Here is a 24,082-nt window from a genome sequence, read left to right as displayed (position 1 = left end):
AATAAGGATACTATCAAATGATCTGTGTACTTGTATAAAACTAATATCATCTCCAATTCTTCTTAATACTTGCATAGGTTGGACCATTACAGAATATTGGTCTATTGAGAAAATACCAAATGTCTCTATCAGCTAAATTTTTTTACTATTTTAAATAGGATTGCAATCTCTGAGGTTGCAAAATGGATGGCCATGACCAAATATCACCTACCAAAAGTGTATTTGTACACCTTTTTCTCTCTAGCTGGTACAGATGGATACCACTTTTTGCATATTGCCAACGTGTTATATACTCAATAATAGTTATAAAAATGTAAATATATAGGTTATAAAATTATAAATACGAGTGCTTTTGCCCCTAATACTACTATCCAAACTTTGACACATGGGGGCTATCTATCTATGCTTACCTGTTTTGACTGGCTTCTGCGCATTACCTGATTTCACAGTGCTTAGTGCGTGAGAACCAAACACGACTTGTCAATCCAGCTGTTAATAGCCCATGGCTTTTCATTTTCACTCGATTAACTAATTCAAATTCAATTAGGATATGAACGCCACGAAGCTTCAAATTAGTAAATACATATATGTGTATGTATTTCTAAGTGTTGAGTTACCAACTCAGCTGCACACGAGGCCCTTATTATTACAATGTTAAAAAAGAGTTAGACTTGCAGGTTAAATTTAATCAATATTGTTGAATCATATTTGCCTTTCAAACATCTATTTATTTATTTATTTTTATTTTTTTTTCATCTTTTTAAACGATTATAGTGTTGGATCTCTTAAAGCACTTTATAACTCACCACAAATACATACAATCCCCCATCCCACGTAAATCGGACAATTACTTAAGAATTATGTTTCACTTCACTCGAGATTCATTACACAAAAACACGGAGGAAATAAAATTTAAATATTTACTTGTTTTAGTATCACTAGTTTACCTTTTGTAACTTACCCCCTTATATCGGTTAAGATGATCTAACTTTCTTTTTTTTTCCTTCCAAAAAGTAGGTGAGGTTCGAACATCATAATAGATATTTGTAGGTGTATATGCAGTAATTTACCTAATCAAAAAATAAAAATAAAACTTTTTCTTTTACCTACCACGTCAAATTAAAATAAACTTGAAAGTTGGACACCATAATTCAAATAATTTTGAACACTTCATATTTCTTATGCATTCCCTCAATGTCTAAGGTTATTTTGATTTGTTAGTCCCTAGTCGTCTGCCACATCAAACTTAAAAAACTCTTTCGCTTTCTATGAGAATGATAAATAATCCCAAGGTGCTGTTATAAAGGTGGACACCATTAAGGAGTTGGAAGCCAATACTTCTACACTGCTGAGGCAAACTTTTGGCACACTAAGGGCTTATCTTCTAAATCAAGTTGCAAATAATTGAGAATTTTTAATTTTTATAACTGTACTTGGTCTCATGGCCTCACATTTAAGCTTTTGGGTTAGGTCCGTGCTCATTAGAAGTGTTATTAAAGCAGGTTCAGTCTTTGATCTAGTGTTACGTCAAACATTCATTCAGGTAGTGTTCAGGCGCGTGTTGTTACTAGGTACTTCTGCCAGCCACAAACCTAGTGAAGGTCCAGTGAGGACTGTGGGGCCAATTGCAGGCCCCATTGATTTTATTATTATTATTATATAGCTATTAATTTCCTTTTTCTGAATTATATACCTATAAAATTCTTAAATTACCCCATTAAAATTACAAAAAAATACCACTATTTCCCCCACTTTTTTTTTTTTTAATCATCTTATTATTAAAGGTCCAGCCCTCACACATAATTTTCTGAATCCATTTTTACTTTTCTCGTTAAAAAGTTGAATAGGTACGATAATTCGACCACAAAAAGTGTAATCGCTTGAACTCATTAACCAACTTAATGCTTTTAGACTCAAACTTGGGACCTCATGTGATACTAGGACGATGATCACCACCTCCACTTCTTTATATCCATAACCAAAGATAAATAAATAAATCATGTATTGATTTGTTGTATACGAATTTCGGCATTGCTCAACTATGGAGGGAGGAACTAGTAGAAATACTCTCATATATGCCACAAGCTGGACAGAAAGTGCACAGCAATGAGACACGAAAAGTTAGGCGAGGCTCATTTGTCACAGTACTTTTCTAATTCAGTGAATGAATAATGAATAATAAATAATAAATATATGATATGAAATGGTCTTAAGAGGTCAACTTAGGTTGTCTATTTGTACACATCTCTAATCTAGTCCTAGCCCCCACTTGGACTCCCTAGTACCCACAGGAACTAAAAGGTGGCTAGCTAGGCAAGTTTACTCAGTGCCAGCCATCTTCACCTCAACTATAAATATGGGATTTGCATTTCTGAACTTCCCATCTCACAATCTCTCTCATAGTTCATCATCTTCTTCAATTGTTATCTTCTCATAATAGTGTTAAAGAATCATTTATATTGATTTCTGAGACATGGGTTTTGCACTAAAATACTGTTGCTTACTTTTCTCTGTCATGGTGCTTTTGCCTGCACTTTGCTACTCTGATCAAGACTATTTTGTGTCATCTAGAGCAACCTTCTATGGTAGCCCTGATTGCTTAGGGACTCCAAGTATGTGTACCTCTCACCTATATACATATATATACATTCACATGTATCCATGTATTTTTGTGTGTGTTTTTATACTATTTGTGTGTGTGAGGTTATTAATGCATGTGATTATGAATGATTGAACCATCATGGTTTGCATGTTCTAACATGATGTTTTGAATCAGCTGGAGCTTGTGGCTATAGTGAATATGGAAGAACTGTTAATGGTGGTGAAGTGACTGGAGTTTCTAGGCTGTACAGGAATGGAACTGGCTGTGGTGCATGCTATCAGGTAAACTTCAAGGCACTTTATGTAACATTTGAGTTTGCAAATAAGCCGGCTTGCTTATGGGAACTGAAAATCAGAAAACTGTACAAAAACCTATTTGGTTGACAGTTTCTGAGAACAGTTTTTGAATACTCCGTGAAAAAAACTGAGTTCTTAATAACTATTTTCTGAATGACAAATCAAACAAACCCTGACATTAAGAAACTTTTAAGGGTATGTTTGGGAACTTCAAGAAAACAACAATATCGAGTTTCAAAAGTAAGTTTAGGGATGGAATAAACAATATTGGTTGATGATGTTGGAAAAAGAAGAATACAACTTGGAAACATGACTAAACAGGGGCATGAAGTTGCCTTAGAATACTTCTTAATTAGTAGTTCTAGTGAAGTGCAATAAACAAGTGGTCCTTTGGCCTTTGTATTCACAATGATGCTAACTTGTTTTTAAATAATTTCAGGTTAGGTGCAAGGTGCCTAAGTTATGCACTGATGATGGAGTGAAGGTGGTGGTGACCGACCACGGTGAAGGAGACCACACAGACTTTGTCCTCAGCGCACGAGCTTACACAAGACTCGCCTTCCCAAACATGGCTGCAGAGCTGTTGGCGTACGGCGTGGTTGACATAGAATACCAGAGAATCCCCTGCCGGTACCCTGGTTACAAACTCATGTTCAAGGTCCACGAGAACAGCAGGTTCCCGGAGTACCTAGCCCTAGTCGCCTTGTACCAAGCAGGCATAAACGAAATCACAGCAGTCGAATTGTGGCAGGAGGATTGCAAAGAATGGAGGGGCATGCGAAGGGCCTATGGCGCGGTCTGGGACATGGCCAACCCACCAAAGGGTGGACTTGACCTGAGGTTCCAGGTGAACGGCTATGCCGGGGTGAAGTGGATGCCGCTGAGGAATGTGATCCCTGGTGACTGGAAGGCTGGGGTTGTTTATGAGACAGGCATTCAGCTCAATTGAGCTCTATAAAAGTCCCATAATCTACATGTGTATAGCATGGAGAATTAGGAACTGCTTAATAGTTATTTTCTACTCGTAATATTTTAAGAGAGCAAGTTTGTGTTTGAATGCAGTGTTAGAGATGGTGCTGTTAGCTTTGCTGAATAAAGAATTGGGGTGTGTACTTTGTTTAGGCAGAGAACATGAATAAATTCAGATCTTTTGGCCATTATTGAAGAGCATTATCAAGACTATATGATATTAAAATAAAATAGTAATGAATTATAGTTTTAGAGGATTACAATAAATAGATAATAGTCACTATTATCTATGGTCATATCACATAATATATAGGTTTCTCCAAAGTGAAACTAACTGAAAGATGACTCCAAAAACTCAAAACCTTCATCCTAACCTTTCAATATGGTTTCATATAATAAATCCTTTTCTGTTAAAAGTTCTGAAGAATGTAAAACAATGTCCAAATGCAAGCTATCCATCCTGTGAAATGAATGCAAAAAGATATAATATCCCATTCTCCCATTGAATAAACTAACAGTTCCGCGCGCGCACGCGCAGACACACACACAAAGAACATTTCCTTGCTGCTAAAGGACATAAAGATTGCAATGCAAAAACACTTACAAATAACCAGCTGTGCATTATGCCAAAGAGATTCATACGCACAAATTCTCAACACTGCTAGATCATTCACTGGCAGGAGAGGAGAGAACCAAAAAAAAAAAAAAAAGAAGGGAAGGCCAGCACAGAAATTCCTTTGTTTCAGGTTTTCTACTTTTTTTTTTTGAAGGGAAAACCAAAAAAACAGAATTTACAAGAACAGCGGGGTCAAAAATTCCAACAGCTCTAATAGAGTTCAAAGGATTTGCCAAATTACGAAGTATTTTGAGATTTCTATCCCAAATCACTGATCAAGTGACATGTACAATAGATAGTTCATTTTTTAATAAATTAAAAAATGTGGTTATCTGACCACGACAGGACGGCAGTTGTCCACCTCGTTCGTAAAAGCTAAACTCTTCTAAGGTAGAACTTACAACCAAATGTTACTTTGTGCTGCAAATGATCAACATCAGAACAGTGCTCTGCAGTAGCCGTCCAATCTACCACTTCCTCAGAATCTGTCCCAGTAAAAATACTTCTCTTAAACCGGTTTTTCAACTTCTTTTTTTTGCTTCCATAAATTATAGCATAGTCGTCCAAACAAGAACCAAAGGCTGATCAAAGTTAAGAAGTTAGGGGCAAAATTCCTGCACATCAATCAAATAATGCCACACTATAACTTAACATTATATGAAGCACAACCACCACAGAAGCAAGGCATGTCAGATTCTGTTATTTCGGATATAAACAAACTGTGATTAGTAAAGGCATCCACTTTGTGCAAAGAATTCCATAAGTTGGGATTCTTTTAAATTTTTATTATTTTTTAAGAACAAGGCTAGTTTCGTCCAGGGTTGTTAATTAGAATTCTGGTTGGGAACAAAAGAGGATCTTCAGAATCAAATTATAAAATGGATTGGGAATTGTACAATCTCAAAAAATAGAGTTGTACAGCTCAAGGAATTCTTAAGGAGTACATGAACAAGCTTAAAACACACACAAGTTTTTGAAGAAAAAAAACATAAACATTTAGGGAACATAAAGCTTCAACAACCCCACCCAAATAATTTTGGAGTACATTAGCTCACCAAATATAAACAAATACTGTAAATAAATAACATGAAAAATCTGTAATTTATTCATCACTAAACATGATAAAACATTAGAATACTAGATAGTAGATACAAACTGTAAAATTAAAAAGATCATGTCTCACCAGTCACTACATGATATTTGTCAATGGTCCGACATAAAATCTTCAATTTCAGTAAGAACAAGTCTGTCGTAAAGTACTAAACAAAGGAGACTACAAAGCCTATGAAATTAGAGGAATAAAAAAAAAGGAACAATATGAATTGTATGGACAAATTATCAATGGATTTGGCACACAAATGTTGAGTTTGAGAGTCATTGAGTTTGAGAGAGAGGGCTTTACCAGCCTGAAATTTTTCTACATGCCATTAATTTGACACCATGATAAATCTACAACTATGAATATCTCCCTTATTTTTAAAAGTCGCAAACATTCCTTACCTTTGTTCATATGTGCTTTATTGTGTTAGGAGACAAGAAAAAATGTATCCTTGTTGATGATATATGTGACTGTGGGTGCTGCAATGGATGTGTGTTTCCATAAAGGCAAGACAGGATCAGTGATATCAAAGGCCCAAGGTGCAGTAAAGCGCTAGAAGTCCTTTGGAGCCTAGACGCAATGTGAGGGGGTGCGCCTGAGTGAAGCGAGGCACACAATTGAAAAATTAAATTACTATTATAAAATATTCATTTTCCATATTAAAGGCGCAAATGTTGCCAAAGGCACACCTTGGTACACAACAGGCGCAAGTGTTGCGCCTGTATAAGCCTGGAGCCTAGGCAGGCCTTTAACGAAACTGGACAGGCCATGCTGGCATATATTCACTACGACATATCAAGCAATACAGAAGAAAATAAAGCTGGAACGGTGCCAAGAATCCAAAGAGAACTTACAGTGAAAACAAGGTATCCCTGCTTTTTTGAGTATTGAAACTTTTTCCACAGTATGCCTCAATACATCCTTCCAGTACACTCCGTTGAACCACAATAGCACCTCTTTATCTTGATATTTCCATTGGAATCATGAACCTGATCTATTGAATAATTATAATGATAAGTCAGCTCCTGTAAGGGAGGAATATTCTCTGCTGCAAAGAACATTATGTGGGGCATTCTCGTGTCATCATGATCATAAATGACATTCTGAGCATAAAGGTTAGGGGAACAACTATGATTGATGAACCTCCCAATATTTCCATATTGTGCTGCATCAATGGTGTAGCCACCCTCCTCCATAACCACACTAGAACCTGACTGTGCATCAGGCTTGAGAGTACGAAGTCCATCACCAAGAGAACAGTCACTGTAGTTTTGCCCGATATCAAACAGATACTCATCATTACCAGTTCTCTGTTCAGCTTCTTTGTCTTCAAGAAGCTCTCCTACATACTCGCATATAAAACTTCCAGATGAAATAGAAGTTAGGGATCTAACACCCCAGCCCCTTGACAATGTTTTGAAGATCTCAAGCTGAATTTTGATACCGTTCTGGCTAACTCTATTATAGCAAGAAGGAGGGCATTTGCAAGAAGGACCACACTCATAAACAAGGGGCTTCACTTCCACGATAGCGCCATTATGATTGTACGGAATCTCTCCCCCATTCTTGACTACACATGAACATTTCTTAGAATCTGAGCACCCATCAATACAGTCACAACCTTTAGGTGGAATAGGCCGGTACCAAACAGGATAAATCATCTGTTCTATGTAATTGAATGGCGGGGGTTTCTCATTGTCAATTGGGTTCACAGCACAAATAGGAAAGAGCTCTTTCCCTTCTGATATATCATCAACACAAAGACCTTCCCGTATTTTAAACTTTTTAGACTTTTTCACTTCTTTCCAAGCAAGCTCTGGTTGGCCTGGATTTCTATGTAACACAAACTTAAAAACCAGTTTACCATGCTGTCCAGGTTCCTGCCAGTACCTCTGTACGGTGTACAGGCCATCATAAGTGTATGTTGCAACTATCTTAGCTCTTGCATCAGAGTTAGAGGCCTTTGTCTCTTTGAATCCACGGATCACTCGTACAGGATTCTGTGATGAAATACTATTCTTTAAAGCCAAGTTTCCTCTTTCAAGCTTCTGGTCTTCAGCCTTCTTATCTGGGCCACTTGGATTTCCTCCTTGACCAGAGTATATTAAAACATCAGCATTGTCAAGGTCATCAGCGTAACCCCCTGAAGCAACAATACTAGTCGCAATAATATCTTTACCCTGTTTTATGTAATCTATACCAGCCTGGTACAGGCGATGAACGCCAATAAGAGCAAGTTCCACCCTGTACTGAAATTCATCACCTACTTCAACTCCCGGGACTGGTCCCAAAATTTGTTTGCCTGTGTTAACTTCTTTTCCCTTGTCTCTGACAATCTTTGCTGCCTCAAGATCAATCCTTGTAGGTCCTTTCTGCTTCGACTTTGTATCTCCTCCTTGCCTCAACTTTGTATATCCTCCTTGCCTCAACTTTGCTTCTTCTCCTTGCAAGAGCTTTCTACAAATGGCTTGGAACAGACGTAGCGTTTCCCTGACTTTGTTACGAGCATCACCATAACTTGAACTATTGGGACCAAAAGGAGGCAAGCTCACATCAAAAGTATGTAGTCTCTTACCTGCAGGAGAGCTTTTATGCAGCTCCTCGTCATGAGCAACAGAATCCTCCTCATCCTCATCTATTGGTACATCTATTCCTTCAAAAGCCGTCTTTCCAGCAGATACTGATTCCTCCTTCATAGATTTTTCTCCCAAATAATCTGCTTTGTGATTTTTTTTCCTGGAAACACCTTTAGACTTCTCTCGTGGGGTGAAATCATGTTTCTTTTCCTTGCTTTCACTCTCTATTCCTTCAAAATCCATCTTTCCAGCAGATAATGATTCCTCCTCCATAGATTTTTCTCCCGAATAATCTGCTTTGTGATTTTTTGTCCTGGAAACACGTTTAGACTTCTCTCGTGGGGTGAAATCATGTTTCTTTTCCTTGCTTTCACTCACACCTTCAGCTGAACTAATTTTTGAAGCCCCTCTCCCCTGCCTCCATGGACAATTTGGTGCAGCCATCAGACATTGCACAATTACCCTGTCCGCATCATATCCCAAACCAACAGGATCACCCAAAGGCATTCTCTTAAGACTTCTATCATGCGAGTAAACAACCATCTCCAGACCCCCTTTTCCAGTTGATCCTCTGACATCAGCTTTACTCTCTTCATTTACTGTCTGGGACTCGTTCCTTGGTTCAGACACAATTCCTTTCAATTCCTTCTTCTGGGCATTTCTGTTCTGGACATTCCTTTCCGCTTCTTCCAGACTAGACCCCATTGTTTCTGCTGGTGGCCTGTCTTCCACAGCAGTCCTCACTGCCTCTCTTGATGGCCTATTTACTGTCTGGGACTTGTTCCTTGGATCAATTCCTTTCAATTCCTTCTTCTGGGCATTTCTGTCCTGGACATTCCTCTCCCCTTCTTCCAGACTAGCCCTCATTGTTTCTATCGGCGGCCCGTCTTCCACAGCAGTCCTCACTGTCTCTCTTGATGGCCTATTTACTGTCTCGGACTTGTTCCTGTGTTCAGATGCAATTCCTTTCAATTCCTTCTTCTGGGCATTTCTGTCCTGAACATTCCTTTCCGCTTCTTCAAGACTAGTCCTCATTGTTTCCACTGGTGGTCCATCTTCTACAGCAGTTCTCGCTGTCTCACTCGATGGCCCATCTTCAACACCAGTCTTCTCTGCACCCAAACTCCTGTTCGCAGAGAGAATCCTACTGCGCTCTTCCTCAGTTGGTGCCGGAGCATTTATTCCACAAAATGCAGGAAAGTCACGGGTAGCTGAAACTCTTCTTGGGCGATATTTAGCTTTCAGGACAGCAGCCTCTGACCACTTCGGTGCAGACCGCAATTTTGCACTACCCACTGGGACAACCCCATCAGCTGGAGCACCAATTTCCAATGCAGGTTCGTTTTCCAGTGCACCTACATTTTCCACCTTAATTTGAACCTGCACCTCATGCGACTCTTTCGACACTTCTGATGGATCTTCTGAGTCTTTCTCCAATCCAGTTCTTAAAGAGTCCACCTTTGGCGACAATTTATCATCCCCATGAACCATCCCATCTGCAGAAACCACCTTCCCCACCAAATCATCCACCGATTCAAGCGTTTCCAACTTTACCAGACTTTTTACTAATTCATGAGACTCGGACCTATCCCCAACCTCAGCAGTTTTATCACAATACGTCTCTACAACACCAACCTTACTTTCACCGCCCACAGAAATTTTCTCATCACTAACCAATGCCACCCCCGTCTCCCGAGGCCTCAAATTGATCCCAGGAGCATTCGGTCCACACATTGGCGGAAAATCACGAACACATGAAACTCTCCTAGGCTTATACTTGGGCAAAACAACACCAGAAGATGAACCACCACCGGCGGGTATCGGCCGCTTGTTCGGATTCCCATCAGGTAAACCACCATTTGACAACGACACCATTCTCAAACTCAAAAGAAGACCCACCGTTCGGTTGATGAGAAAACTAAAGAATATTTGGCAAAAATAAATCAAATTTAGGATTCAGATTTGAACCAATTATAGCAAACGTTAAAGGGTAAACAAAATTATACTTCAAATGCATGGTAATGAGAAAACTAAAAAATAAAACAATAAAAAAGAAATCAAATTTAGGGTTCAGAATTGAACGAATTATAACAAGCGTTAAAGGGTAAACAAATCTATACTTTAAATGCATGGAAATAAGCAATGAATTTATAGAAAAGGATAAACAAATTAGGGTATTGAATGTAACAAACAGAGAGTGAAACGCGATAGTACCTGAAAACAAGTTGTTGTAATTGTTTAGAAGAATCGATGTGATTTAGGCATCTGAAGAGAGTGTGGTATGATCGAGAATTTTAACGTTTGATATGGTCGATTCGTTGGTTCATCATCTGTGTAACTATGAGAGCGTCAGTGTGACGAAAATGTTTCACAACTAAACAGAGTTTTCTATTTTAGGGTTTATGGCAATTTTACCCCCGCGTTCCACGTATTGTCAGTTCTACCACGTGGCGCGAAGTAAAATGTAAATTTGACACGTTAGGAGGAGGGTTGATATCTGACACGTGGCTGACAATTTCGTGTTTGTCGCTCCAGAGAAAGTTGATGAGAAATTGACACGTTACGCGTTGGTTTTTTTTTTTTCAAATGGTAAGACAAACGCACCCTTTGAGTCACACGCTAAGCCCAATCAAATTCATTGATCAAGTAGTATAATAGGAATTTCAAAAAATGTCTTGGAAAACCTGTGTAACTTAAAAATAATTTTTTAAAAAATATCTCATTCATGATAGAGATGATATAAGAAACGAAATAATAATTAGAATTTCTCTTACATCCCTCCCTCGGCCTCTCCATTCTATTTAAGTTTCTACATTCTTATCAAACAAAATATAAATTATTTAATTTTCAGCGTCAAGAAGTTTAACATCATCATTTGTACAATTATTTTAGTGTGTGACATTTCTCTAATATTAACTGTTTTTTAAAAGTTATTTTTAACTCCATATTTCCAAGTTGGTCTTATTATTTCTTACCTATATGTAAAATATTTTTCATTTTTTTGGCTTGTGGGGGTTATTTCTAACACCATCCATGATCACCAAACGAAGGTTCTCATCTGTGCATGACTTGTCATCGGCCTATGTGGTAGCCACCAAAGATTTCCGAATGTCTGATAATTTAGTCAATACTCCTATGATAATTTCGGGATTTTGCGGGGTGGTTATGAAAATTCTTATCTCACATTAAATTTGTATAGAGAGAGTCTTAAATGAATAAGGACCGGCATACACTATTATCCAATGGCCAGGATAACAAAATATCCATTCCGTTTAGAATGGTTCTGAGGGTGATTAAATGATTTTGGAGACCGGAGATGGGGGTAGGATTGAAAATCCGCATGGTTATGGGGCGGGGATAGGGAAAGGCCCTCTCTCCATTCTCATCCCGTCCCGTTTATAGTGATAAATTATAATTTTGTCCTTATACTTTATTTTATATTCAATAATATTAGGTGTATAATAAACAAATTCTAACTTATTTCATTCTGATCACTAAATATTCTTTTGTATTATTCTTATTTGAGACTTTTTATGTATTATTTTGATGTTCTAACAATAATTTCAGTTTAAAGTTTTAATTAAGAAATTGAATTTTGTTTTTATCCACATAAGAGAAAAAGAATTATTATTATAGTTAAAATTTTGTTTTATTATTTTACTTTCGTTAGATTCGTATTACAATTACGAAAATACTTTACAAAACTAGCTCCCGCCCCGTTTCGCCTTGCCCCGTTTAATAAACTGTTTTGGGGCAGGGATAGGGATAGATATTTTAAACGGGAATGGGGATGGCGTTCCCTGCCCCAAACCACTCAATTGGCATCTCTATCCAACAACTTAAACTTTTGAGTCTAAATCACAAGCGTTCAACCCAACTTATACTTTTAGGTCAAAATGGCGAGTATCCTACCCATTATAAGTGATATTAGAGCATTTTATGTATATTTTTTTTTGTGTAAATCTGATATGTCATAATAGATTTACACAAAAAATTTGAATTATTTATTTTTAGCTCCCGCGGTTATTTTATACTTTTTGTGTAAAAATATATCCCCCAATAACAATCAATCAATGTCATATCTAGATCCCACATAATTTTTACAAACCTACTTAATATATGAGTTGATTAATTTATGGAATGAGAAAGAAGAAGGAGAAATAAAATATACTAAAGTGGCTGTGTAAAAAAGTTGTATAAAATGTACAACAATTTTACACATTAATGACGTGACAATGTATCTTAACAAAATGCTGGAGACAAAAAAAAAATTACACATCATACGTGATAGTGTATATTTTACATAAAAAAATGTTTTAACAGACTGCTAAAAATGCTCTTATAGCAAACCCAATTTTGTGGTATTAGAGCACGCTTGATTCTTTGATCCGGTGTCACGATAGGCCGTTTGGGTGGGTGAGAATTTTAGAGGATGGATCATCCAGAATCATGTCAAAGCATAACCCAAATTAAATTGTGTAATTAAATTTAGCTCTTGCCCTCTTACATAATCTTCAGCCTCCTTCTGCTCCTCAACTTCACCAATTTTCTAAAACTCCATATTCTGACCTTCATGTGAAGCTTTTGCTATTTTCATATTCCTCTTACACCTTAGCAGTGTCCCCTTTTTCCGTTTTGTGCACCTCTTATTTGTCTTTTGTTCTTTGACCTTGACTTTTGGATTTGCTGAGAACTAGGGATGGAAGTCCACGTTTTTTAAATGTCATCGCACTGGGCTTGACTTTCTCCTTCCCTAGAATTATTCAACATTTCTAGCATGCCCTTCAATATGTTCAACAACTCTTCATTCAACTGTGATCGAACCAAGGGAGAATTTTCCACCTTTTGAGGTCATAGCATCAAAACAATCCGAATCAAATAAGCTATTCTAATATTCAGATTCAATATAGATGAAATCTTGGAAGTGGATTTTTTATTTTCTTGGACTTTACAGAAATTCGTCATCCGGCAAATCTACTAGTTTTTGAATGCTTCCTTAGGAACCTATTGCTATTCCTTTCTTCTTAGACATGATGCTTCACAAGACACTAGGGACTAATAGCTTTTATGTTATGTGAAATTTGTGAAAACCCAATGTCTCAAAGTTTAAGCAACTAAGATGCATACAAAAGCTCCTGAATATACCACCTCTTCTGCATTTTGAGGTACATATTACAAATTTACAATATTCTGTCAACCTGTACAAAAACACCCACTTGCACTCATTCCTTGCATTTTAAGTTTAATATAGGTCAAGAAGAGAAAATGCAACCATCAAAACCTCATTCACTTAGGTTTTTGTATGCTCTGCATGCAGAATAAGCAGAGCCCTATGATAGATTTTGGCTGAGGTGGTACAAAAATAGCCACAATCACTGAAATAGTGTCTTGACAAACATTGTCAGGGACGGGCAATATGTGGGTATTCTGAGCTACTCTCTGTCACTTGCCCGTGAACAAAAACTTGATGTTGGAAAAAGGAGCTCGGCCTGTGGAAAGGAGCTACTGGATGGCACATCCAGTAACAGACCCTGATCAGAACTTTCATCCATACAACGGAAAGTGTCCAGCATGAGGGAGCTACTATCAGGAGGCAAAGCAAATAGGCTTTTTGTACTAAAGCATGAGCTGTCATCATCCACGAGTTCATTGTGTTCATATATTCCCTTCATAATCGCCCTTTTGGAGCTCTTCAGTGTCATCTTTGTTCCTGAAAGATGCACTGTATATCTTGAAAGTTATTTGAATGTGCATGATTAAAAAAGTTGACAGCAAAGACGATTCAAATTCAAGTTATTCAACAAGGTGAAAGTAGAAGAAACTCGTGCAAGTAAAAAAGTTTCCTCTTCATTCACTTGACACAATATTATAACTAATTCATGTAGGTTCGGGGATTAAATTTTGAGCCTCATTACTCCATTACAACTTTAGATGTAAATCCATGACAATAACCTTTTATTGGTTTCTGCTCTAACATGCTTAAAATACCACTTCCCTTGTATAAGTGATTACTCATGAGAATATACTTTTGGAATTTATAGTGCACTATGGGTAGGAAGGGGGGTTGTGTGTGTTGTTGTGGGGGGTGGGGGGGATTGATTGATGAGTGAGTCGTGCTTGGAAGAAAAAAAAAAAAAAAACGACACCAAGTTGTTCAATGAATTTCCATTCAATTCTTAAAACGGAAGTTGTAACCAAGGTTGGAAGGAGATAGATTTTACCCTTTAATTGGGTTCATATTTCTCACAGTACCAGAAAGACAACATCATATGGGCTCAAAATGTGCTGGATTTTGGACAAACAAAGCACGTGTATCAATCAAAGAAGGGAGAAATTATTCCTATCTCATTAGAGACATGAATGCATGGGAAAAACTTCATTTCACTCCAGTTTTGAAGGAGATAAGTAACCATTTAAATAATTCAGCTGCATCCATGTGTCTTAAGATTTGAATATCAGATGATGCTAAAACCTAACAGAAGTCTGTACCTGACATGCTTAACTGATACCCTGTAGGACCACCACGGAAAAGAAAGAGGAATGTGGTTATAATTAAAATCCCCTAAGCTCATGTATGCTCCTTTTAGTTGGCATTTCATGTTCTATTTTCTTCTATTAAATCAGAAACTACTAGAATTATTCCTAGGTTCATTCCAAATAATAAGTTGCAAAGAGGGACTGCAGGGTTTGAGTCCGAGGCAGCTACTTTTTGCAAATAATTCCATAGCCAATCTACCCTCTCAGCAGCCTCAATAGAACACAAATGCTGCTTAATGGCCTTTTTAATTAGAATTTTTTAAAAGACAATACTTGCCTACTCACCGGTGAGTAGGAAGTTCATACTCACCACCGATGTGGCACAATGTTAAACTGACAAGTGTCCTCATATTTAAAATAATAAAAAAATAAATAATTTGATAGTTATTCGGGTTAAACCCAAATGAATCCGAATCAAATCCTAATTCTCTCTCCTCTCCCTCTTTCTCACGATTCCCTAATCTCATCCGCCTCTCCCTCTCTCTCTCTCTCTCTCTCTTATTTTTAAAGAGAGAAACTCCTCTCGTGTCTCCGGAGAACGGGAAGAAGAAGAAGAGAAGTAGATGCAGAGGAGGAAAAGGAAGATCAAGAAGTCTCTTGATTCTTAATTTCTTAAATTATTGTAAATCCTGAAAGTTCTTTGTTCTGAAATTTGATATAGCAGTTAATATGCATGGGGATGAAGACTGCATATCAATGTTTCCTTCTCGATGAGGCTTCTCTTCATTAACCAACATTTACTTCTCCTATCCTAATCCAATTCACCCGTTTGATTCCCCTAATATAATGTTTTTTGTTGCCACAAATTGATGTTTTCTATGCTCTTCTATAGGGCTATATGGTGATGGAGAAAAATTGAGGTGTTGGACGGAAGGTTAAGCAGTCGAGAGTGAAAGACATAATAGAATTGGGCAAGTAGGATAAGATAAAGAGAGACAGGTTAGGGTTTTGGAAGGGTGAGAAAGATAGAGACGAGAATTATATTAGGATTTGATTCGGATGCTATTGGGTTTAACCCGAATAGCCTCTCAATTTTTTTATTTTTATTATTTTGTATTGGTGGAGATGTGTCACTCTATTTTTGCGACACATCGGTGGTGAGTATGAACTTCCTACTCACCGGTGAGTAGGCAAGTGTTGTCCTTTTTTAAATTCAGTCATTGTTCAACCCTCAGCTACAGTGAATTTTTCTGAAATATGTTTATTGACAGAAGAGAAAAAATTCACTAACCTGGATTATTCTGATGTTGGCTATCTCGGAATCTTTTCAAAATTACAGAATCGCCTAATGAGATTGAATTAAGCCCTCCAGGGTCTGAAGAACCAACACTAGTTTTATATTTTACATCCTACAACAATAAAATACTTCATATCAACACAGTTGCGCATTCATTTAAAAACAGCAACTTTTTAAAACTTGGCATCTATTTTATAGGTAATCAGTCCAAACCTTGACTAGATTATACTGTTCCACCCATTTGGATTTAGAAAAATTGCATAGCGCAAGCCTCTTCAAGACCCTATATTCCTCAGTATTCCCTCCCGAAAAAGAGAGATCAAAAACCCCTTCCGCAAGGAGTTTCTGAAAGGAAAACAGGTTTTCCTCCAATTGTGGGCAATTGAACATGCTTTTAAGGCTGTAAATAAAACAACAAAGATCACCATCAGCGCCGCACCATGCATTAAAATCCCATTACAATATGTTAAGTACTCTGTGCATAACAATCAAAGAAAAATAAGTCACATCTTTGAAGAAGCTCATGAGAAATGATTTCCTTGAATAACTTGTCATAAAATCTTAACAATATAATTCCATAGTAATTAACCTTTCAACTAAAACTATCTCCGTGCTAAGCCACTAAAAATCAGAATAATATAAGAAAAACAAAGATACAGACCTATCAGGAAATCTGGCAGTATCAACTGAAGGTAGATACTTCAGTAATTGCTGCTGTTCTTCATATGTCAGAAAACTGGAAAATTTGTTAAAGTTCAGAACATCCTGCATCATAAATAGGCATCAATCATGATAGTAATCAACAATAATTAAGAAAACTGTCCAAAATGATCAACCATGATGATTTAGATGCAAATTTGATATCAGATTCACTCCATGGGAGAAAGAACAAAAGATCTGGCCAGAATTTCTGAAGAGTCGAGATTAAGAAAACATTCTACAGAAGGAAATAGAAAAGTTGAACCTCATTGTACTGTAATTTTCTAAATGAACTAAGAATTCACAAGAGATGGTAAATTCATCATCTATATGAATACGTCTATTCTATATGATAAACGAAACACTAATATAATGAAAAAAAAAATTACATAACTGGAGAACATTGTTTAAATGGCCCTGACAAATGTCTTCAACAATAAGGCTACTAACACAATAGTTAGCTGAGGACATCAAGATCGCAAGTGTTGGCTTTATAGCATACCATCAAAAGAAAAAAAAACATCCATATGCAACTTACCTTGAGATCTATATAACATAAAGGTGAATTAATATTTCCCAAAATCTGTAGCTTTTCTGTCAGAGCTTTGCCCCTGCAAATTGACAACAAAATAAATAAATGGAGACTGCAGATTTGAAACAAAGAAGCAAAATATTTTTTATATTCCTTCTAAAATAGGAACAAAGTAACTTCAGATGAGTGTGCCCAGGACAGATCCAGAACCCTGCACTTGGGAGTTCCTAACTCACTTAGAGGGAATCTGTTGAGTGTCGGGCATCTCTCTCCCTCTCATGATTTTTCAATCCCTTTTCTAAATGTCCTAGAGTTATATATATATATATATGTATGTAAATATATATATATATGTATGTATGTATAGTTATATAAATATATATTATATAAATGACTGGAGTATAGCAAGGACTACTGTAGCAATGGCCATATTTATTTCCCCATCAGATTTGAGCAAAGACAAGGCTAAAACAGTACAAATTGAGATTCTCTAAGTCTTTGGGGGGGCCACAGAGGGAAAATGTTAATATTTTCACAAAACTTATTGTTAATGGGACTCCTAAACAGGCCATGGCCCCCTTGTTTTAGTGTGGTTTAGCCCTCAGGTGTGCGTGTATCACTTCTGACTTAATGCCAGAAGTTTATATGATTATTTATCTAGCTTTATATCCCCAGTAAAGTATAAGTTCTGCAGAGCAGAATGGCTAAAGTATTATTTGCCCCAGGACTTTCATTAGAACTGATTCTTCAGCCTAAGTACATGACAATAAGACATGGACAATTCTATCTTTTCCTTGTGAGCTGTCTACTGGACTTTGTACCATGGTAAGACCAGTGTTTCTATTCATAGTTATATTGCATCTCAGATGAACTGAAGTCTTCTGTCTTAAAAATCTCATATTCGTGGATTGTCAGTTATATGTATTCCAAATTGATAAGAGGAAATAAATACCTTTCCATTTTCTCCTGTTGCATCCCTTGTTTAGTGGGCTTTTTGATCTCCTCAATCCCCGTATGTTGAAAATTGGCCCCCTTGTTATCAACATTTACAGGAAGAATAGTCAAACGTGAATAGGCCTCATTTGCAGGAAGTGGTTTGTTATTGACCGAAAGGGAGCTCACTTCAGATTCATCTTCTCGAGCTATTGAGCTTGGATGTCGGATAAGAACACTTCCATGTCCTATCTCAACAGAGACCATTGGTGTATCACTCTCAAAAAGTAAATCATTTTCAGAAGATTCAGAGAAATATGAAGACTTCTCTTCATGTAAGATGGTATATAAATCTTTAGTAAGCTTCTCAAATGGAGATGTCTTGGGACGACCGACGCAGGTCCTCTTCCTTGAAGGTACCGTTGTATCCCATACGACAGATTGAGCTGGGCCTAAAAGGATGATGAAGGAGAAAGCATTTGCAAGAGTTAGCAATATGCAGCAGCCATATGAATGCAAGAAACTTTTGAAAAGCTTATAATTAATTTTTTAAATCTAATTACTTCATCTAGTGTTAGTTTTGGTCAGCCTCTTACTCTCATAAAACTGAGAATATTAATCAAAAGTATATTTAGCTATCTATACGTATAAAAGCTAATATTTTCATGTTGTTGTGTTATTTGGCACGTCCAAGTTCTTGTAACAACCCTCACCCTGCTTAGACACAATACTGTCCATTTTTTGCTCCCCCGGGCCAAAAACTTCCCGGGGGTCACCCATCCTGGTACTCCTCAGAGTTCTGGTAGGTTCACTAACATCATGACTTTAAAACGCGTTGTGTCATAGAAAGGTGTAGAACTTACATATAGCACTTCACCTTTCCCAGGCGATGTGGGATCATGAACACCTTATAGCCTGCCAGTGCTCGCCCACATCACACCTTCCCACAGAGGTCGTCACAATCACCCCCCATGGGGCCCTAAGTCCTCGTTGGCCACACTTCCGACTGGGTTCCAGCTCTGATACCATTTGTAACAACTCTCACCCTACCTAAATACAAAATTGTCCGCTTTTGGCTCCCTCGGACCAGAACTTCCCAGGGGGTCACCCATCCTGGTACTACTCCAGGTTAAGCACACTTAACCTCGGAGTTCTGGTAGGTTCACGACCATCACGGCTTTAAAACTCATTGTGTCATAGAAGAGTGTAGAACTTACATATAGCAATTCACCTTTCCCAAACGATATGGGATCATGACACCCTATAGCCTGCCAGTGCTAGCCCACATCACATCCGCCTACAGAGGCGGTCACAGTTCTACTCTCTTAATAGTTGCCATGTCAGATTATCCCTTAGAGAACTAGAAGATGAAATCGTGGTTTGCTCTGTTTTTTCAGTAAAAACAAAAGAGCGTCTATACATTGTGTATAAGGGTCTGTCTATGAATATAAATGTCAGTAGAACTTACCAACAGGCCAGTGGCCTAGTGGTACCAGGATCCTACTTCTCAAAGGGAAGTTAGGGGTTCGAGCCTCGGTAGAAGTATGTGTGTGTGAGTACCAACTAAGAAAAAAAAAAAAAAAATGTCAGTAGAACTTGTTACTAAAGAAAAAAAAAACATTTTTTTTTTTTTTTGACAAGTTAAAAAAAAAATTAAAATTAAAAAATTAAAGATGTCAACAAGCACTTGAGCCACGTTTGGAAAGTATCAACCCAAATCTTGGAAAATTATTAAATTTTCCTATTCATGTAACAACTTCTTTAGTCCTACAGGCTAAATAATGGTGCGAGTGTCTTAGAAACCCTTGAAGGCTTGAACCATATTTAACAGGCAAGTTTACATTTGAAGTGGAATATTACCTCTCTTGCTACATAAAACATTATGCTATGCAAATCCTCATCGTACATCTTCATTCTATTAACTAAAAAAAAAAATTAAAAGAATAAAATGGAAAAAGGAATCATTCTAACAATGGATAAATCAGTGCTCTAAGGTTTTAATTAAAGGGGGAAGAGAATGGTCGTTGACATTAAGTAGTATTGAGATTGTAGACATAAATCATGCAGATATGGTGACTGACCAACCTGTCAAATCACTTGCGTCTGCACTACCAAACTGTGCACAGCTCTCAGAGTTAGATATTGCAGAGCCTGAACTTGATCTATTACTTGTATCTTCATCAAAAGTCTTGCGAAACCCCTGGTTATGATCAGAGGCAATTCCTTCATCAAAAGCATTGCCATGATTTCGCTTTCTTTTAAGCACCTTTGATTCTCTATTTTTAATGGATATGCTCTTCACTCTTGCAACCCTGTAAGCCTCGAATTCATCAAGTCCAGCCCTAGCATGCAGAGGGGTATAGTTTGCAAGTGTTCCTTTTGTTCTCCACCGGGATCCACATGCATTACAAAGTACTGGCTTATCAGGAGGCCCATTGCGCCAAAGAGGGGTGCCTGTAGCAAAATGATTGTCAGATATTAACACAAATAAATCAATTGCAGAGAAGAATCGTTAAAGATAATAAAATAGATAAACATAGAACGAAATGGAACTGCTCATCTGTATCTTCAAAAAGGTCATGTAAACATGACAAGAACAACTGCTATATTTAGAAGATAAACTTGTTCTTGATATATTGAGAACAATGCAGTTAAGAAGATAGAGAAGTAACAACATTAAGAAAACATATGCTTGCCATGAAAAAGCTATTAATCTGTGACCAGTGCTCATTCCTTTACAAGATTCTGTGAAATGTTTTGAGTTTCTTATGAAGAGATTGTTGAACTGCATTATTTTCAAAATTGCAGTGACCATTTAAACAGTACTTTCATGTAGCCTTGTAACCTATAAGCAATAAGGAAGATGCAAGAAATGCATGTGAATATCATTTTGTTCTTTCTATGATATAAAATAAAAAGAAGAAAACAGTATCTCATGACAGCACAGACCGAGAACGACTGACAGCCACTGTTTGAGATATAGTCATACCTCTAAAATTAGAATGCAGTTCCAGGTTCTACTTTTGAGTGCTAAAAAAATCCGTCATGAATCCTAGACATAAAAGTTGCAACTATTAGGACCATACACATAAGTGTGCTTAAACATGAGAGAAGACCAGGAATAGAGGTTCCATTGTGCTCAGGAGGAAAGGGGAGAGCTTATCTAACACAATCTGCAAACAAATAATATAGCACCACCAAAGTAAGTGACTCTCAACGGGAAGAAAGAAAAGTTCAGTAGCATACAAGAAGAAAACAAACTGATTGTTCTGGACTCTTACTTGCAAGGATTTTTTAGGACCACAAGTATCTTAATCTACAATAAGGAGAATTTAGAAAGTTTTTTCATTTGGATGCAATATACTAATGCCTAAGGCTAGCAACAACTAATGATGTAATGTAATGGATGCTCTTGCATGGAAGTTTAACACAACAACCAGATAAATATAGATAATCGAGGGCATTGATAGTTCATAGAATTGAAACTGCAACCCTCATTTGAAAAGACACCGAACCAGGGATTCTTTAATACTTAGACAATGAATGGAGCTCTCTACTTTCAATAAATCATCTGAAACTGGTCCTCCAAAGTTTCCAAGCCGCAAAAATGACTTAGGGTGCTTCCTATGACAATATGTACTCCACGACCCATTTAATATTACTAACCTAGGCATTCTAAGTTTTTAGCTCTTACAGAAGAAAAACTAGAACAAAACAATACTGTAACTCAAAAAAGCCTATTTTTGCCCATCTTGCATGACTAATACTCTAGTAAGTCTTTAGGCAAAGAAAGACTCAAAAGAATTTAGCAACCGATTAAAAGTTGCAGCAGAAATAAATTGCATGCATGAACCCATATAGTTGGATGAAACTTTGCATAGTTGAGACGAGGCACTAAAGTACCAAAAAACTAAAGATACATGTACCAAATTCTTTTAAAATAGAAACTATAATGAGAGAACTTCCAGCAAGTGCAATACCCAATAAGTTACTAGAATACCAAATCAATTTCTGTTGGCCGAAGAAAGTAACACAAAGACATGTATGTTCAGGACTATACTTTGGATCCTATTAAGAAGTTAAGCAATCCTTGACATAAATAAATGAACAGGTTGAAGGGAAAAGCTGCTAGACAACGCATATCTATCAGAAAAGATTGAAAATATGATTTAATATGATTGATTTTCATTTAGGTAGAGTAGAATAGAACAAACACAATATCATTTGTTTGAAAGGTACTTCCTGGCTTATAAGCTATCACAGAACAATATCGGTGACAACCAATTACAAATTGAATCAGAACAGACATTCTACATTGACAAACATTGAGAAAAAATGAATTTGAACAAATAGCAGACTCATTGCTTGGAAGTAAATGTTGCCCGACTGTTCTTTAATCAGCAAGAAACACAGGTCAAACTATATTTGACACACAAAGGAAGTAGAACATGGTACCGCAAAACCATATTTTTAAAATGAATAATAATTCGAAAAGGAGGAAGCAACAAGGAAGTGTGGTTTGACTTGGTGGAAGGATTAATTTTTAGTAGAAACACCTCAAGAACAATGGATAAACAAAGTGAAACAAATTAGACTCTGAAAATTGCCCATTTCTCAAAGTCTCCGAGCTAAATTCCCAATACTGAATAGTGCCATAACTTTTAAGAGAATGGACGAAAAACCCAATTCATCAACAGACTCAAACTTGAAATCAGTATTGATATTCGAAGATTCAAATAATACCCAAAAACACACTTAATATACATCACAGCACATGTTATTTCGGTAGTCAATTCCATTCAGAAATAAATCAGCACATTTGGACTATCCTCTATGAATGAACAAATCAATCTAAGCATATGCAACCCTTCACTGATATTTTAAAAATAAAAAATAAAAAATAATTAAAAAAAGAAAAAGAAAGAGCCGAAAAGGAACAATTTTTCTTGAAAATTGAAAATTAATGAAAAATGAAGAAACAAAAACTCACTTGTAACACCACAATGATAACAAGGTCCGTCCTTGACCATCTCTGTCTATTTCTTTCCCTTCCTAAATTTCAAAGGAGAAAATTGCAAAGAAAATTGAAAAGCAAAATGAACTAGTTTTGTCTCAACTCTGAACAAAAAGTTAAATAAAAATGAAAAATTAGAAAACTATGATTATTCTCTTCAATCCTTTAATGGTTTTTACACAAGAAACCCATATAAGTTTTGCAGAGACTACAGAGAAAGAAAGCCCAAGAAGACCCAGAAGAATATGTATCTTAAAGTCTCAGAAAACCACTGTAAATAGCAAAAATCAGAAGAAGTGAAGGGATTGAGATGGGTTTTTTTAGCTGGGAATCTGTACAATCCAATGCGAAAAAGAGAAGACCATGGAGAGGAATCTAACCAATGGTTGGGTTTTGGGAAAGGGAGGTGAAATGTGAAGGGGGTTGTATTTGTACAACCCCTGGTTGTATTGTAATGTGTATGAAGTAAATGTTTCAACTTTATATTGCTTTATTTTGATGATCTTGTAATCTTCCAATTCCTTTTGATTGCATATATAACCAATTTTTTAACCCAAAAAATATTAAAATGGACTTGAAGATAGAGCAACATTATTGCATATATAGTTGACTAACAAGACTTTTCTTCTAAATCTAAAAAGTCATGGTAAATATATGATAACATTGTGAAGAAAAAAAAAAAAATACATACCATTAACCAGAGTAAAAAGAATCTTTGTTTGGCGATTTTTTCCCTACTCTCTACATTCTTTATGTAGATAATGAAAAATATTTATAATGTCGTGCGTATATGATGACATTATGTTGATAAATATATTTAGTTAGTCGGCCTTCTAGAAATATAATTAATCGAAAGTGATAATGTGCTCCAATATTCTTATTCATCGACACAGTTTCACAAAAGGTGAAATGTTGTAAAGTGATCTGTGAATTTTAAAATTTACAATACGTTACTATTCTTGCATTTATTCC

At 36.7% G+C, this 24,082-nt stretch overlaps 3 protein-coding genes across 6 annotated transcripts; 1 reads left to right on the top strand and 2 right to left on the bottom strand.

The window, feature by feature from the left end:
• Positions 1–2,370: 2,370 nt before the first annotated feature.
• On the top strand, positions 2,371–4,058 carry LOC132304125 (expansin-like B1). Its single transcript, XM_059801678.1, has 3 exons — positions 2,371–2,612; positions 2,777–2,883; positions 3,338–4,058. Exons 1-3 carry the CDS (start codon positions 2,474–2,476, stop codon positions 3,845–3,847), a joined length of 756 nt encoding a protein of 251 aa, XP_059657661.1. The 5' UTR covers positions 2,371–2,473; the 3' UTR covers positions 3,848–4,058.
• Positions 4,059–4,335: 277 nt separating this feature from the next.
• Positions 4,336–10,558, bottom strand: LOC132304123 (uncharacterized). Of its 3 annotated transcripts, none has more exons than XM_059801673.1 (3): positions 10,373–10,558; positions 6,437–10,076; positions 4,336–5,097 (listed from the first exon to the last, which is right to left on the bottom strand). In XM_059801673.1, exon 2 carries the CDS (start codon positions 10,031–10,033, stop codon positions 6,494–6,496), a length of 3,540 nt encoding a protein of 1,179 aa, XP_059657656.1. In that variant the 5' UTR covers positions 10,034–10,076; positions 10,373–10,558; the 3' UTR covers positions 4,336–5,097; positions 6,437–6,493. The 3 variants fall into 3 exon arrangements, with proteins under 3 accessions (XP_059657656.1, XP_059657657.1, XP_059657658.1); XM_059801674.1 differs by having other exon boundaries at positions 4,336–5,064; XM_059801675.1 differs by having other exon boundaries at positions 4,336–4,968.
• Positions 10,559–13,300: 2,742 nt separating this feature from the next.
• On the bottom strand, positions 13,301–23,615 carry LOC132304124 (GATA transcription factor 26-like). Of its 2 annotated transcripts, none has more exons than XM_059801677.1 (8): positions 23,087–23,615; positions 20,182–20,550; positions 18,116–18,548; positions 17,170–17,242; positions 16,594–16,697; positions 16,146–16,332; positions 15,927–16,044; positions 13,301–13,868 (listed from the first exon to the last, which is right to left on the bottom strand). In XM_059801677.1, exons 1-8 carry the CDS (start codon positions 23,124–23,126, stop codon positions 13,591–13,593), a joined length of 1,602 nt encoding a protein of 533 aa, XP_059657660.1. In that variant the 5' UTR covers positions 23,127–23,615; the 3' UTR covers positions 13,301–13,590. The 2 variants fall into 2 exon arrangements, with proteins under 2 accessions (XP_059657660.1, XP_059657659.1); XM_059801676.1 differs by having other exon boundaries at positions 13,301–13,880; positions 23,087–23,613.
• Between the last annotated feature and the right edge of the window lie 467 nt (positions 23,616–24,082).

This window comes from Cornus florida, unplaced genomic scaffold, assembly GCF_030987335.1.
Source record: "Cornus florida cultivar Cherokee Brave unplaced genomic scaffold, ASM3098733v1 CherokeeBrave_3.0.0_Hap2_Chr04, whole genome shotgun sequence".
NCBI classification, from domain to species: Eukaryota; Viridiplantae; Streptophyta; class Magnoliopsida; order Cornales; family Cornaceae; genus Cornus; species Cornus florida.
Note: the sequence above shows the minus strand (reverse complement) of the source record. Positions and strands in the feature narration are given on the sequence as shown.

Excerpts from the sequence above, each read along its gene's own strand:
- LOC132304125 (XM_059801678.1), top strand. The coding sequence starts at position 2,474 with ATGGGTTTTGCACTAAAATACTGTTGCTTACTTTTCTCTGTCATGGTG. Across the intron at positions 2,613-2,776 it reads TGATTGCTTAGGGACTCCAA|CTGGAGCTTGTGGCTATAGT; the intron begins GTATGTGTACCT and ends GTTTTGAATCAG. Across the intron at positions 2,884-3,337 it reads GCTGTGGTGCATGCTATCAG|GTTAGGTGCAAGGTGCCTAA; the intron begins GTAAACTTCAAG and ends AAATAATTTCAG.
- LOC132304123 (XM_059801673.1), bottom strand. The coding sequence starts at position 10,033 with ATGGTGTCGTTGTCAAATGGTGGTTTACCTGATGGGAATCCGAACAAG.
- LOC132304124 (XM_059801676.1), bottom strand. The coding sequence starts at position 23,126 with ATGGTCAAGGACGGACCTTGTTATCATTGTGGTGTTACAA. Across the intron at positions 16,698-17,169 it reads TATGTTATATAGATCTCAAG|GATGTTCTGAACTTTAACAA; the intron begins GTAAGTTGCATA and ends TTTATGATGCAG. Across the intron at positions 16,333-16,593 it reads ACTGCCAGATTTCCTGATAG|CCTTAAAAGCATGTTCAATT; the intron begins GTCTGTATCTTT and ends TTTTATTTACAG.